The sequence below is a fragment of the Venturia canescens genome, chromosome 2, assembly GCF_019457755.1.
Source record: "Venturia canescens isolate UGA chromosome 2, ASM1945775v1, whole genome shotgun sequence".
Lineage (NCBI taxonomy): Eukaryota > Metazoa > Arthropoda > Insecta > Hymenoptera > Ichneumonidae > Venturia > Venturia canescens.
Window position 1 is genome coordinate 22,314,300 of NC_057422.1, and position 17,478 is coordinate 22,331,777.

General features: G+C 38.0%; 1 protein-coding gene across 5 annotated transcripts in view; it reads right to left on the reverse strand.

The window, feature by feature from the left end:
- LOC122406643 (ABC transporter G family member 23-like) overlaps nt 1–16,792 on the reverse strand; it is a 29,103-nt gene extending 12,311 nt beyond the window's left edge. The window contains exons 1-3 of one of the 5 annotated variants that reach the window (XM_043412204.1): nt 14,018–14,275; nt 13,547–13,942; nt 2,133–2,274 (exon numbers count right to left, since the gene is read on the reverse strand). In XM_043412204.1, coding sequence (XP_043268139.1) covers nt 2,133–2,236 — 104 coding nt within the window. In that variant the 5' untranslated portion in view covers nt 2,237–2,274; nt 13,547–13,942; nt 14,018–14,275. Of the gene's footprint in view, nt 1–2,132; nt 2,275–2,882; nt 2,987–12,221; nt 12,295–13,546; nt 14,276–16,634 lie in introns of those variants that run through there. The other 4 variants (XM_043412201.1, XM_043412203.1, XM_043412202.1 and 1 more) reach the window with 4 other exon arrangements.
- Between the last annotated feature and the right edge of the window lie 686 nt (nt 16,793–17,478).

The following is a 17,478-nucleotide window of genomic DNA, read 5'->3' on the forward strand; positions in this document are numbered from 1 at the left end:
CTGGGTCGTAAAGCCAAATGATTGTCGAAAACAATTAGCATTTTGTGGTTCGTAGTGGGTACGCGTTGTCGGATTTTAATGAGATCTTTCCGATTTGCAATTATACTCTTGCTCATTGTCCGAACTAATAAGCGTAGATTCATCGAGGAAAGTGCGAAGAAAACCATTAGAGAGCGTCGAGTTCATAAAGCTCGTGCCATACTTGAGATTCGTTTTAGTTGGACGAGTACCGCGATCGAATTTACCATGAAGAAATGCATTTCTGTGATTCTCGTGCTTCAACTGACCCTCACTTGCGCCTCTGCTTCGCCCGGTGTATTTCGAGACGAAAACCAAGTGGAGGGTGATCGGGAAATTTCTGTTCGAACAAATGATAGCGAGCATGCGGATATTGACTTGAAAAGAATCATGCATATGAAAAAATATGCAGCCGACGTTCGTACGATCTTGGCCGATACGCTCGATGCAATGAGCCATCGAGACCAGAACGAGAACATTCTGAAAAAGAACTCGTCGAGATTCAAACCAAAAGGAAGTGAAAAATCGATCGACAGTTTTTTTATCATCAATTCATCGAAAATCAACTCGTCGAATGGAAGTGCAACGAAAGTTGATTCTTTGATTATCAACTCCTTGAGAATGAGATCGCTCGAAAGGTACCCGAACGACAATGCTAAATCCTCTGATTCACAGAGAAACGAAAAGACACAAATGAGTCGTGAAAAAGCACCTAACGTGGGCATGAAACACGTGAACCCTCAACGGAATTTCATGTCCTCGATAAATGTTATGAATTCTCCGAAATCTGATGAAATTTCTCAGGAACTGATTAGTCGAGAAACCGAAAAAAGCGACGAAACAACGAGTGAATCGGATTACCGAAATTACGAGCGAGAGAAAGCTCCGAAAACGATTAACGTCGAGAGCGGCAGTGAAGAAATGAGCATAGAAAACAGAATTTTACCTTCAGTGGAAAATGGTGGAAAATCGATTGATAAAAATGTGTCGACTGTTGAGCAGAAAAATATTCCGTTGCAAATAGAAACTCGGGGTGTTGAGGAAGAACTCGAAGATCTCGGTCCAAAAATTCACGATTCTACGAATCAAAATTGTAACCAGAATGAGAATGTGAATGTTATGTTCACGTGTCAGCTGCCACAGCGAATGCAAAAAAATGTACCTTCACCAAATGAAATTCAAGACATTGGAAACGAACTTGGAGGTAGAAAAACAAAAATCGATGGAATCCGTGAGACAGGTCGGAACATTTTACAAGAAAGCGATGACACGAAAATTCCAAAGTTCAGAGATAAGGAAAATTTGATCACCGAGTCGTTTGACGAAGCAACAAATCGTGAGCACTCGACGAAAAAAATCAATGAAATGACGAATGACACGGACATCACGCCGATTATCCAGTTGCTAATCAAGTTCTTAGAAAATCTGAGTAAACTTAAAGCTGAAAGTTCAATTCCTTTAGATTTAAGTGGCAAATCGATTGAAGAAGGTAAACACGATGACTCTTCGAACGACAATATTTCAACCGATGAAATGAAGGATTCTAATGTTACAAAGGGAGGACGTGAAATTGATGTGAAATTAAGGTCGTACGACATTTCGAATTCGACTGAGGGAACGAATGACGAGGATTCGGCGACGAAAAGGTCGGAGATATTCGAAAAATTGCAAGATCCGAATAAAACTGATGTCGATATGAATACAGAAATGCTTAGCGATGCGATTGAAGAAAAAAACGAATTCAACCACTCCGAGCCGATGGCTATTCCGGAAAACAATATGGAGGAGCGAAATTCGAAGAAATCGGTCACGTTATCGGTTCACCCAGCTGTGACAAACGCCACAGAAAAAAGTGGGAAGAAAGCGAAGAAGAAAAAGAAGCTGATTGACACTTTACTAGAATCGATAGATCAAATCGTTGGGACGAATGGAACCGAGAGAAATTCAGTAACTTTGGAAAAGAGGTCTGAGCAATAATGAACTTGTTTATAAATAATTATAAATTACTTGATTTTTTTCACGTGTGTTAAAATAATTTTATTTTGCAATACTATTGGAACTTCAATACGAATAAATAAAAGAAAATAATTAAAGAATGCACATTAGTGACTTACATCGATCCTCTTGAAACAGTCATATTCAAGCCATCGATGATCTTTGTCCCACTGTCGTACTGTTTCGTGGCATTTCTCACCACGATAGCTTCCTTCGCGACCATTGTAGCGAATTCTAGATTCTTCTGCAAAAAAGATTGATCTGTAACAAAATAAGCAAAACATATTCATTAGTGAAAGAAAATTTTTGGGTAAATATAAACGATACTTACTTTTGCTAAAAATCATGCTAAGTTATTTTTTAAGCATTGTTTCATTAATAAAAAATGATACTGTGATTAATTTTAGAGAGGGGCAAGCTAAAAATAGTATTAACATTTTTTTTAATTAATCTGAAAAAAATCATGAAAGGAAAGGTAGGAAAATCAAAATACGAAATAGGGAGGATGATCCGGACCCACCCAACCACTTCTACGTGAAAAATCAGAGGTTGTAAGGGTTTGGAACAACGAATACTAAAAAAAAAAAAATTAATGATTACAGTAGCTAAGAAATATACAAAATTTTCTTTTTTACCTCACACATTCTTAAAATTAATTGTAATAAAGTCGATAAAATTTTGGGACCATTTTTCATTGATGACAATAGCGAAGAAACTAAAATTTTATTCGGATTTTTTCAGAATTTGTTTATCGTTTTTGTACCTTTCCCCTCCCTAAAATGAAACTCCTTGTCATTTTTTATTAATATTAATGCTGAAAAGAAATTTTAGGACCATTTTTGGCAAAAGTAAGTATTGTTAATATTTACCGTTTTTTATTGTTGAAAATTCGTGATTCTAAAATGTGTTCGACCGTTTGACAGGGACTGTTTTAACTTCGTTTCCCGTCTCTCAATATTGTACAGATTCCGAGCTACTTATATTAAGCCGTTAAAAAAATCATATCCATGAAAGTATAAATTCTTGCTGTTATTAATTTAAATACAGCCTCCGGCTTAAGTGTATCAATAATAAAGCGATTAACAGTGACCAACTACAATTAACTGATCATCGAAAAGATTTGCATTTTTACGAGTGCTTAGTCAAGAAATGTATTTACAATGGTAACGTCATCACTGGTCATTTACTGGTGGATTATTCAAGCCTGTTAAGAGTGAGATAAAACAAAAAATCGTTTCTAATCGGGCACGTTTAATTTTATTATTTTCCACTCCAACAATGAGATTAACGTAAAGTCGACGTTTCATCGTATGCGCGTGTTTCAATAATTCATGAGTTTGAAGTGCATTAGTTGAGATCATAAAAACGTTGTGAATCATATGTCTTCTGCGTGATCCTATTTTCATACGTAGATTTATGTATTGTGACGTAACATCCTCCTGAACGACCCGAATCGACTCGAACCCGAACATAACCTCGAAAAACATCGCGACGCGGCGCGATATTTTGACCGAGCGGCGGCCGTACTGGAGGGCAATACAAAGGCCCGATACAAGCGGTGGGGCGCGATACTAGCGGCGCCGCGTATTAAAAACTCGAACTATCATATTTTTCTCTTTTGTTAATTAAAATTCAACGCGATTTCGTAAAATATTGTAACTAGGCTCAAATGAAGCGGAAAATTACAATGAATCGAAGAAAAATGATTATGGGTCAAATTGATAATATAAAATCTAATCACAAATGAAAAATGTAAAAATCAACTGCGACGCATGCGCGAGCAGAGCGTTAATGGGCTATAGGACGCGTACGTGACTTTTAGCGAATATAATTATTCAAATCGTATTAAACTGCATAACAGCGCTGAATTATAGAAAAAATTTAATAAGAACGAATCAAATGGAAGTTTTTGTTGTTAAAAATCACACAAAGCAGAAAAACATAAAAAGCGGTAGTCCGCGCATCGTACATTAGTCCGCTCGACCAACAGTAGAGCGCGAATCATGGCAACGAGCCAATCGCGAGCCCCGTTACGAAAAGATGCGCAGAACCGATCCGAAAACCGAAAATTCGGCGTTTGATAATTTTATGGTGGGGACACGGGTATAAGAAGCGCTGCGCGACTCATTCGTGAGGCAGTCCTTCCTCAAAATTTTGACTCGGAACAAAAAGGCTGACCTCAAACATTCTTCCTGATTTTGGCAAGCAACCTAACCTATTATCCTAATTTTTCCTGGATGCCTAGAATCTCGGAGCGATTCGGTGACGTTTCACTCCCAGAGCCCGTGGACGGTAAATTACCTAACCTTGCAGATGCTCAGGATCTCGGAGCGATTCGGTGACGTTTCAATCCCAGAGCCTGGGGTTTGTTCCTTAACTTAACCTATTTTTATTTCTTCTTTTGCTTGCTAGAATCAGGAATGATTTTTTTTTGTAAATTAACTTGTGAATTTGTAAATTCTGTAAATTTTCTTGATTATAATTTTTTAAATTCAAACTTGTCACAACTGAGCCCGAGTCAGACCTAAAACTTTATTTTTGTAAATTTTGTAAATTCCGTAACATTATCGATAATTCAAAAGGTCGCGGTACGAATTTGAGATTATAGCGCTGCAAATTAATAATAATAATAATAATAAATTTTTCTTATTGTATAAAATCAAAAAAACTTTGAATTATCGAAACCTTTTTGCTTTTTATTTTGAAAATAGGCGAAAAACGCGTAAATTAAAAATTGTTCAAATTCGAAACGGCGAGTGAAACAAAATTTCTCACAATTGGCGAGCGCGATCGCGAACATTTCACGACCACAAATCAAAAACGAATTTATCCTGTAAAATCGATCAAAATTGAATAAATCGGAGTTGTTAAATCTTTCAAAATCAAATTCCGCCTTCTCACGTTTCTTTCATACCTGCTCCTTTTAAAATTAAGGTAGCTCGAACCGACGCGTGGCGGCGTTCAGGCCAGGTCGGCAAGAGCGTTTCGTTACAGTATACACAGGTATCGTTATAGAGTGAGATCGGTCTTGATTGTTGTGTTGAATTTCCGTGGTGATGGGTCTACGTGAAATTGGTATGATCTGAGAGTCGAGGCATTTTATCAAAATAATCGTATCAGTACGAATTAAATCGTCATTTTCATCCCCGCAGCAATGCTACATAATAATCCAGCTTCAACAATCAAGAACTCTTCGTCGTCACAAAAAATTTTTGCACTGGCAAGTACATCACACGAATTCTTCATCATCGAGGCCAACATGATATGTCTGAACACATATGCGGGTCTAAATTTCTCAACTTAATTTCTCAAGTTTGGATAAAAATCTTCGAGGGGAATATTCGTCTTCGTACGTGATTGCTGATATTTTCTCGCGTCTTTTTTTTTATTATTATTCTTCAATCTATTGTTTTTGGGTTTAAGGGGGGTTCTGCTTTAGAAAGTCAAAAAAATCGATTGTACTCAAACGAGCGCGAAAAAATTGCGAAATTCTATATTTTCAGCGAGTTTGAAAAAAAACTCTTTTAAAGAAGAAGAATGTCACTTGAAAGTGCTGTAAATATAGAATTTCGCAATTTTTTTGGGTTTTTATAGGCCCATATGGAAGGAAAATATATGAAAATGGAAAAAAAAATTGGAATTTTGGATTCAGTCAATAATTACGATCTCCACATTGTACACGGCTAAGAAATTTTGACAATCAGACTTTGCGCATAAACCATGTACAAATTAGTATTTATCACGTTAAAAAAATGTTTCTCAGTTGACTAATATTAAAAAAAAGTCGATGCGAGCAAAAGAGGGAAGCTTCAAGTTCATCGCAGTGCCGAGGTGTCTCATTTTCATTCGCTCGCAGTGACGTTTTTCTGTCTGGCATTATATTTCGTCGCTACAGTCACCGAGCCTTTAGTTAGAAATCGACACACAAAGATAATGAAACACTAACCTGACAATCCCATCTGCGAAATAGCCTTATCCACAAAAAATACATTAGCCGAGGAAAAAAAAACACTCTTGCCACTCACCTTGCGCTGATATTCGCATTCTATACGTTCGTAAAAAAAAGTTACAATGATTGTATCCCCCAAGCTAGAGATTATAAATCTTCATTAATATTTAGAGCGAAAAGTGACTAGTCCATTTGTAGAAATTACGCTCCATTTAGAACTCGCAAATGCATCGATATTAGTTCAACCTTTTTTTCTTCCACTGTGTATACCAATTCAATTTTTTTCGTCATTCTAAAAATTCATATCCGATTTGTAAGTTTCGTAATTCCTCAGCGATTTGAATTTCCTCGGTCCAATCTTCCCGAAAATTTATGGACTGAACATATCTAACGAAACTAAATTTAATTTGAGTTATTCCTTTCACGAACCCGAATATTCTACAAATAACTGATTTTAAATAACAGTGAAGTAAAAGTGCATGCGAATAGATTGGCGAAATTTCAGGTAAGGCTATACCGAACATTAAATAATAAAGATTAAAACTTGAAAAATCGTAAAATTTATACGGGAGCTTATGGAAATTCCATCATCACCACATTTCTATTGAATAATTAATGTACTAAATTATTCTAAATTCCTCATAGAAACTGTCTCACAGATAGAAAAAAATGTAAAGAATCCATAGCGACGACAAAAATAAAGGGTTACCGAACGCTTGAAAGAGATATCAACGATAGAAGTTGGAAAAATGGCAAAAGCAGAAGCTTTTCCCACATAACCGCGACTCCTCGGAGGCTAGAAATCAGTCCAAATTTCGAGTGCCCTAGTTTGTGCCACCAAAAAATACGCTCATGCGAAAGGACTACCTTAATCCTCTTCCAGCGATAACTCAATAGAGCGAGTCGCATGGAATATTATTGATCCATTTGAATTTTCAATAACAACGAGTTCACAGATAAACGTATGAATACATTTATTTACGGTGCTGTAAATACGAATGTATAATAATAAGAATCCGGTATGCCTAGACGAAAGCCAAGCGAATTCATTAAGACTTGTGCTGTGGTATCATTAAATCTGCCAACAGGTGTCTATATACACAGCGGCGAGTGGCCTGGACCTCTAAGAATTTCGCGGTGAAGGCCTACACCCGTTACTTTTCCCTCGCGATGAAACTCGCCGCATGAGGTTTCGCAACTCCTAGTAACTTCTTTCATAAACTTTTTCGTCTGTATATATAGAAAAAGCATATATAAAATACCGTTGATCACGCAATCGATTGGACAGCATGAAAACTCAAAGATCGAGAAGAAGTCCGTGACCACGATAATAAAATTGAGCGGTCGAAGACAATGCTTCGGAATCGTTTGAAAATAAATGGGTCATGGTCGTTCAATGCCGTATCACATTCCACATGCACCTTTTCACTCTTGACCTATTTGCAAAGCAGCTAAAAAAGTTACTATACTCTGTGATCAAAATGCCGGACAGTTTATTATCTTACTCGATTATGAATGCTTAATGAACGAAATATGTGCGTCACGTGTAATCGGCCATAAACATGATTATCCAAGCATCTAAATAATGATGTAACGAAATCAGCGTCTCTCGATATATCCTACAATAAATCAGACGCAAAAGAAAGTCCATTCAAATCTTTCTTTTCGTAACACGTCCAAGAACATAAATCAGTCGAATTCAACGTTACCAAACGTTGTTGGAAAAACTTGTATCGACTCGAGCTGCTGAAATTTGGGCAATATTTTCAGCTGCTCTGGACCTCATTCCGATGTTTCGATGATCCCTATTGGATGTGACGATTTAAAATCAGCTTGACCGAAATTTTCACCTTTGGTCGACTTCTTTTGTCATTTTTTTGGACTTCCTGTGACAATGCGAAAAGAAGCGTCTGGATAAGACGTTCTTGTATAATCGAAAAATCCACCGTAACTTTCCTGGATGATTGAATACTTCAAAAGAGTTTTTATCATATATGTACGGTCTTCCAGAAATGGACTCTCGGGGAATCGGGTTTGTTTTCTGTCCGTTCAACAGGTTTCGGAATCTTGTTAAATGAAATGTTTGGCAAGGGTGATTTTTTTTTGCCTCGTGAGTCCGTGATGCACTTATTAGTGTTGAGAATAATGCACGCGGCGAAATGGGTCATGGCCACTCGAGTTTGTCCGCTATTGCATCTCACAATGCACTCGAATGAACACGAACTCGTTTCTCATCTTCCCAGACGTCGAATACGAACTTGTTCACGCTTACAGAGTCAAATACACGCACACCGAAATATATATGTGCGAGTAAATATTATTTGTGAGGCTCCACACATGTCAAGAGTCCATCAATCCGATGGAACACTGTTCGAGAAATGAACGCACGCTATTTTTGCAGCTGGAGTTGAAAAACATTTAAAAACATTTTCATCTTCGACGCTGTGTGTATCATTTCTAATTTCGAAAACGATGATTTTTCATACTCGTAAATTTGAGACGAGAGAATAATCAAAGCAGTGATAACACGTTTCTGAATGGCAGTGTCGAATGTCACGAGCCTTCCAGAACGAACTAGCCGACTTTTCTAATTTTTTTTATTATTCATCTCTCGAGACACTCTGCGAGAGCGCACATTCGAAGGGAAGAAACCTCGCATCGCTCATGATGACGAAAAGACTTGTAAATATTGAAAATTTTGTCGATGAGAAAAAACATTGGATGAGTGGTAAAAAAAAGTCGAAAATGTTCTATCCTGGCAATAGCACGTCACGAGCATTTTTGGACGTCAAATGCTACTTCGTGTGTCATCGTTTTGAATATGATTTTGCATCATTACTATTCTCTTTCGGCCCAAAGTCAACCTCATTAACGTAGATATCAAGTTCAGATAAGTTAGCCATCCATTTTGTAAGCGCCCATTATTAAGATTTCTAAAGCATCAGAAAATTACGTGAGCAATTAGATTTTTTATTTTTCCTTTCCGATTTCATCGAGTGCCATTGAAATTCGGCAGTTTAAGGTATTCCTTTCACGAACCCGAATATTCTACAAATAACTGATGATTATTAATTACAGTAAAGTAAAAGTGCATGCGAATAGATTGGCGAAATTTCAGATGAGATTATCGAACATTTAATGAAGAGTTAAAACTTCAAAAATGCGAATTGTTGATTCGACGAAAATGTCGTATCGATTTTACTTTTCATTGATTTTAAGTATGATATTTTTTTCAAATCTCATGCGACGCAATCGCGTTGCACCGATCAAAGGCGAAATTTCCCCTGCCTCGAGTCAATAGCAGTGGTGAGATGACATAACGAGCTTGAGCTGTCCAAGATCTCATCCGCTGTGAGCGCACACGAAAGACGAACGAAAGTTTCCAGAAAGTGTTACGAGCACATAGCGATACACACAGCATAGGACAGTGCGATGCTCAAACACTTAGACCCAATATTTCCGTCCTTTTCTTTCACTTTTTCACTTCATTATCCCTGGAACCAGATGACATAATAATTCGTACCTCACTTTTCTCAGTGGCTTTGCACAAGCGCCGTTCCTTTGCGCACCTCCTTCCCTTCTTTTAATTCCTACGGCAGTTTTATGACGAAACAAACGAAATCGGTCGTTACGCTTTGAGTCGACTACTTGAAGGGTCCTACGCAGCTTAAACAAACTTTTTCAGTCGAATGAAAAATCGAATATTGTGCAACGAGCGACCGAGAGGCTCGACGTGTTATTCCTGCAGTTATTTTTCACGGGCGTCTCGAAATGAGCATCGACTTTTCATTATGTTTTGATAAATTTTTGAAAAAAATCATCGAATAACGGAAGGTTTTTTTTCGGTGAAAACATCAACTAGCCAAACTGCATCCAATGATTTTATTCACTCCATTTTCCGCTGCAATTTTCCTTTGCAATTTATTTTTAACGCAGAAAAGAGCGAGGCAAGAATATCAATCTTCGTTTTTTTACGAGCGCCAGAACGAAACGAGTCACGTTTTGCGGAAGATCTTCAGCGAGTTCGTGAGATGCACAACAAAAAAGTGTCTTCTCGGTGGATCCACGAAGCAAAATTCCTCGCCGAAATGTCGGAAATTCTCGTATGATTTTATTACAAGCGACGATCAATATTTATCGCTGCACCGGTCATGCATTTACGGCCTCGATAAATGTTGCATTTTATTTATGGTGAACGCACCCACGAGCAAGTTTACGAGACCCACTGATCATAGACGCGTGGATCAAAGTTCGAGCTCAATTCCGTCGTGCGAAGAGCAACTTTGTCGAACGATGCTTGACATAATCGAGAGCTTCGTGGATACTAAAAGCTTATTCGATATTTTATTTGTTATTTTATTCTTTCCTTTTTTATCTTTTATCAAATGAAACGACGAATCCGAGTGCTCAAGCGTTCCCAGCAATGCGCAAATCGGAGAAAAACAACTAAAATTTACAATCGAGCCAACGAAACTGCGAGTTTTAGATCGAAAAAGCGATTGGCGAACGCGATGTTTTCACTGTTGCAAATGATCGTTACGCATGCAGGTAAGTGAAATAGCCAATCTTTACACTTGAAAATTGACAGTCCTCTAAAAGCTTTTCGCAAAGAATGAGTCTTGAGAGTTATTCGATCCGTTCTAAACGTCCTTCGTTCATCTACGACACTGCTCATCTCGTTTGTTGCACGACATATATTACCATGGATCCTTCGACGTGAATTGAAATGCATTGTGACGAAGCACAGTTTCTCTTTCGACGCGTTACACGAGAATTTGAAGAGGGAACTGAGGCTATGACTGTAGAGAAGTAACAAAATATACCGTAGATCGATTATACGCTTATACTCGGATACAAACTCCTATAGACAAAAGCCTATCTGCTCCATTTAGAAGTGCTTGAGCGCGGTTATGAATTAGTTTGAATTATTCACAGACTCATACATGATAATCCTGACACATGCTCATTTTGTATTACAAATTCATTTCGATGACGAAGGTCTTCGTACGGACGATTGGCTGGCCACATTTCTATTCGCTACACCGTAGCAAAATTCGAGCATCTGACTGCCAGATATTCCAAAGTATTTGTATCCACGTTTTTGTTTTTTTTTTTTTTTGATCATTTAAATATATTTGTACGAAAATTTGACGGATATTTCAACTGCTCGGTAACATCGAAACTAGTCGGATGGAATGTTTCGATCGGTTTCTTCGAAAATGTATATTTTTTCCGTTCATTGAAAATCGTGCGGAATATTCCATCAAAATTTTAACACTTTGCTCTTTATTGGAAAGCTTTTTGGTTATATTTGTGTCAATTGAGACCAACATGGGCTTTATATTAATGGGGTACCACGAGCAATTCGAACATTCAAATCCTGCAGAGAGTAATCGCTAATGCACCGTTGTACATAGCAAATGCAAACCTCCATAAAGACTTTAAAATAGAGACAGTGAAGGAGACAGCCCGGAAACCAAGCACGAGTTATGAGCAAAGACTTATGAGCCACCCGAATGTGCTGGCACAAAATCCTCTCAACGAAGAAAACATCGTCAGAAGACTTATAAGGAGGGTTGGATCACGAAATCAAAATAATCAGAATTTGATCAAATTTGGTGATAACATTCTTTGGCATCAAACACTATGCTTATACGGGTGAACTTTAGTGTTGAATTACTCGAGAGCTATGTGGTAGAAAAATCTAAAAAAAATGATATTGTCTTATATATTTTTAAAGAATACATTTACCAAATTTCATAAAATTCTTATGATTTTGAAATTCTTTATATTTTTAACGTGGCTTAGCATGGCAACATTGTATCGTCGCGATCCACCCTCCTTAAGAACTAATTTAAAACACTAGACATAAGAGGAATATTCCAAAAAAAATGCATAGAATTGTGAACAACAACATAAAAACAAAAGCAACTACATTTATGTTATGACGAGTTTCTTCCAGATAGTCTTTGTATGCTCTTAAGAGTATGGATCAGTCTACTAACCTTACTTGGAATTTTCGAAATCGAAATTCTTTGACACAGTTTGATCGATTAAAAAAAGGCTCTGTCAGCCTACGCAGAAAAATGGCAAAAAACGACTGACAGAGCCTTTTTTTAATCGGTCAAACTTTGTCAAAGAATTTCGATTTCGAAATTTGCAACTATCTCTCTCGCACTCATGGTTGCGATATACCGACTGATCCATCCTCTTAATATTTTTGCACATATTTGTATCGATACGTTTTCATTATACGTACACGTAAATTTGAATCTCTCTCTTTCGCTTCCCAAAGACGAAGTTTCTTCTGTCTCCATAACATAGCAAATTTCTCCGCTATATTACTTTCTACCCAGTTGCCATTTTTTCTCCCTCTCCTCTCCTCTGCAGTTGTGGTCAGATCTGCGCGATTGTTGCGACCACTTACACTCTGATATCATCTCTTTTGTTGGACCAGAGCGTAACACCTTAATACTCCTATACGATCGATGCTCGGGAAACCATAATTTCTTTCGAGACTATTCCCTTCTCTATTCAATTTGTTATTTCGTTTTGAAAATGATCATTTTTATATTCGCCGCTTCGATTGGTATTTTTTTAATTCAAAGACAGCTAGGACCGCTGCGGGGAGGAACAAAAATGATAAATTCCTCCTACAATTTAAATTTATTTACTGGGGAATATAAAAGAAATCAATAATCTGCGTATTCGAGCATAAAAAATGTGGCACGGCTCGTACCGTCATTTTTTTTAACTCGACATCGAGCTGCTACCTCGGGTCTTGATCCAAAAAATGTGTTTACTTATGGACATGTTTCGATAGAAAACTGTTACTAAATTACGAAGAACTTTGGACCGTAGTCACAGATACGAAGGCAAATTCATTGACATTTATAAAGGGGAGTTTCCTACATTAATATAAATAATTACTCGCAGAACGATCGTCAGTTTACAAGCTCTTCTACTACATACAGAAAAACAAGCGGCCTCTGTCAAACTTCATGGTTAGGTCCCCCAAATCGCATGTAAACAACCGTCCGATAATTACGGAGAAAGACTAATTCCATTTGGATCGCGCTAATTTCGTCCGCTTTTTCTCTCTTTCATTTCGGGGCTCGGTCTGCTGCTTTTGAGTCGCAGAACGTCACTTTTGGAAGGAGGATATAACTGTGTGCGATGGCGTTTTGAAAGTCTTACTCCAAATCGATGTGAAACGAGGTATTTGTAAAAAATTTATGAGAATGAATTAATTTTTATCAATTTGATAGAACATTTTTCAAATAACTTATCATTAGAATGCGGAAAACTGCATATTTTACAAACATTCGATACTAATTTTCGTTCCCACAATAAACCGAGGTGAAGTAACTGCCATACTTTTAAGGACCGACCGTTGACTCGAGTAATCTGGAAAAACCGTTTCCAGATAATGAATTCATTTCCGGTAGCAAAATGTTGGACAAACGATAATAATTGTATGCTCCTTTTAAGTTCGTAGTTTCATAAGAAAAAATCGCATATTACGCTCGTGCACTGTAATAACAATGCCGTTAACGTTTGCTCATATTATTTGCTCCAACTCACCGGCGGCAAAAGTCGTGGCTGCCCTCTATTATACTTTCGCTTGAGAACGGACAAGCGCGCGCAAACGAGCGCCAATTTTCCCTCGTGGTAAGTTTTAACAGTCTCGAGCTCGAAACAATTTCACTCACGTATTTTTTCTGCAGCTATGATTTAGGCGTAGCACTGTTGCTCATCGAATTATCACCGAAGTCTGAATCGTCTTTGCGGATGAATAAATAAACCAGTGACATCCGTCAATGCGCGACGATCTATTCCCGATTCAAGTTTTGAACACTTGGAAATCCGGGATACCGGTCAGCGAAATTGCACAGTCGAGTTCGTTGTAAATATTCTGCGATTGTTGTTAAATTTTGAAATTTCAGCACCACCGATCGATCGAAAATCGTTATCCACGACCTACAAACAGGGTCGATCGAACGAGTCCAAGAGAACCATTGCGAAAAGATTCTTGATCTTGATCATGTTTCAAACCATTTAATGTGACAGCGATCATTGAAGTTTTCGAGAAGATTGATTGGTCAGTGACCCGGTTTTGAAAGTAGCGTAATCGCGGCGATCGGCACTCTTCTTATTTTCAATCGTGAATATTGTCGCTACTCGTCGTTGATTCTTACGGGTAAATTGGGTTGTTCAATTCCAATGAACATAGAAATATTTCACTGTGCAACGATCCTCGTGCTTCCGCGTACCGAACTGTTCGGTAAATGCACGAGAAAGATCGGATCGAGCCTAGAGGCCCAGCGTCTAAAACAGTGGTGGGGAGAAGATTTGAGTGGCGGATCTCGTTTCAATATCCATGTCCGCTTTGCTCGGTCCCAACTGCCGACGTTGGTAGCGCTGCTTAACAATATAACTCCGTTTTGAGTCTACATCTTAGCCGGATCGTAGGCAACCCTTCTTACTTTCGTGATCCACTTAAACGACCCGTTACCGTTATGATGTCTGGCTCTGCGAGTGCCAGCACAAATCCCGATTGATCTATGGGTCCTCGCTTCTTTACCGACGAACCTTTCCCCATCGTTTTCACCGAAACTTACATCAGCGATCGTCGCTTCGTTACCGATCACTTTACATTACAGTCTTTACTCGCCGAAAACCATTTTACCGATCGTCGCTCTTTCATCGGCACTACGTCGCTACGTTGCCGATCCAAAGATCGATCAAATAGAGTGCAATCAATCATTGCTGGACACGAAGACATCAGTTTTAGTGAACATTGGTAAGATTTTCATGGCAGAAATCGAGCGAATTTAGGAATCGAAAATTCGCGGTCGATGACATTCCTTTTTTTTTTTTTGTTTCTCAATTGACGATGCGATTCCTGGTACATTCGTGTTGGGCTTGATCAGTTTGAATTCGAGTAAAAAAATGATTCACGCGTTCAGAAAACCTCATTCATATTCCACGCGATTCCGTCGCAAGAGTTTATCGACAAAACGGATCGATCGTGCCAAATGCATTATTAACACGTAAAGATGGAGGCTTCAATTTTTATCAATCGGAATTCTCATTCCTCCAGTAGCGAGGATGAAATATGATTGTTGGCCGGGTGGCGCATCGACGTGATAACGTGTATGCGTGCTACATTTCGTGGATAAGCTGTACGACGAAAAGCTCTGACGCTGTTCGCCGCTTTCAAAACACGAGACTGGTTTACCCTCGGACCGGCTGACCTTGTCACTGATCAGAAACATGTCAATGTGATCCCGGAGCGCGATGCAGTCACCGTTCAATACCTCGAGAGTCGAGTGAAAATACATATTGACGGATTCATTTGATTCCAACGATTCCGCCCGATCCTGTCGAATGTTCGACGATAACGATCCTCAATTAAGGGGTTCACGCCCCAAAAGTATCGATCAAAACTCGTCCAGTTTCTTCACTTCCGCTTCACCCAAAAAAAATTATTAGAAAATCATGAAAAACGAAATTGAAACTGTTCAGGTGAATGACTTTTTATTCGAGCTATAATAAAAAACCTGACCACTCAATAAAACGGTAGCTCATTTGCTTATTAGGTTCTCACAAGCTGGCATATTTTATTGAAGGAAAACCCATTTTTTCCTCGTTCGATACCCCCCAGTAAGAAGCATATCGTATGTGCTACAATCTCTGTGATCGAATCCGATGTATCATAAAAAATTTATGGCGTCGCGGAATACCCCTGTCAACATGACGTGGCATTTTTACTTTTTCATTTACAGGAACTCAATGCTCAAATCCTGACACGAGCTTATAAGCTTCGCGCTCGAAGGAACTGATTTTATTTCTAAATTCAAGGTCAAATCTCACTTTGATAAGTAGAAGTTTAAAAATCTCTGTTGATGCAATCCATAATTTAGTGATTTGCTGATGATCCTCGCTATTTCCGGTAAATTTACAACGAGATTTGTGCATCGAGTACAAATTTAATTGAAGGAACGATGAGATCGCAATAGAGTGTATAAAAAAATACAAAAATTTGAAGGACAAAGGAGAGGAATCATCGTGAACGAATATTGAAAAAAGATCACGTGATATTTTGAATCTACGTCATTTCTACGTTGCGTACGTCAAACTTTTCGATCGTCACGGACTTTGTTTTTACGAGCATTTTTTTTGTGACTCCGAAATTGTGACTCCCGATTCAAACATAGATAGGCGTGTGTAAATGTGCATAAAAATTAGCATGCAAACAAAGTTTTTATTGTCCTACTCGCGCTATTCTCATTGACGAGTACATGAGAAATGAATAAAAAAGCTGGCGGAAAAACTTGGAGAGATTGATCGTCGACGGGAAAAAATCTCGGAGGTCACAAGTTCGAAAATACAATAGCATTGCATGGCTCAAAGATGTGGAAGACTATTGAAAAGACCTTCGTTCTCTTACATGTGATTGATACAAAGATATCAATCGATGGAAGATCAAAAAATTATTTACTTCAATCGAGTACATTCTGCTCGATGTGACTTCGTTGGAATAATTTGAAGCGAAATTTATTCGTTTTTTTTGTATGGTTTCTGAACGTAGGAATGATTTTAAAAAATTCATCGGTTGAGAAAACCTCGAATTATTATGGTTTGAGGAAAAATAAACGAAATTGTTTACCTTTTGGGTCTTGGGACGAGAAACACTGGCAACTTGACCGTTGCTCCGAACTTTTCGATCCTTCCTGCACATTTTTGCCTTCCTTTGGATCCATCAGCCCAAAACAAATCGTACTGTTCGTTTTTTCTATAAGTTCTTACTTCACGAACGGAGCACAAAACACTGTGCATAATGAAAATAAGTGGAGCTCCGAATGTACTCTACTCGGGCGACATTAATGCAGCGAAAAATGTTGCCTCGAGAACGACAATGCTCTCGTATGCATTTTTCGAGTATTTAGCACGAGTCAGGAAAAAATTCTTTTCACCATTTATTGTGCAATGTGATCGTAAAAACGGATATTTTTAGCAGGTTCATTGATTCTTCAAAATTAATAAGCATTTATTAATCCGTTATCGTTTAATCAAAAGGCACGCTTTCGATCGGAATTATTAGTCAACGAGAATTCAACGATTTATTCGTATTTCACTTTTATGATCAACAATTTATTCACTCTGGTCAGTTTACATGTCATACTTATAATACCGAATGAAATATCTTCAGTTATCGAGGTAAAACAGTCGAGTAATTCATAATTGAATAAAATGTAAGAGGAACATCTTGCTGCGATGATAATGCTGCGTGAGAGCGATAAAATTGAAAAGCATTTACATTCAATGATCCATTATCGAGAAAATCGTATTCTCGTTCATTTTTCTTAATGTATTCACGTTTTTTTTGCCATCATCGTGGCATCAAGGAGTTCTTGTTTTTAAAATTCATATTTGTGCATCGCTGCAAAATGCGTGCATAACATCTAAAGACGCGTGTGATCGCCATTCGTAAAGAATTGGTCGAATGAAAA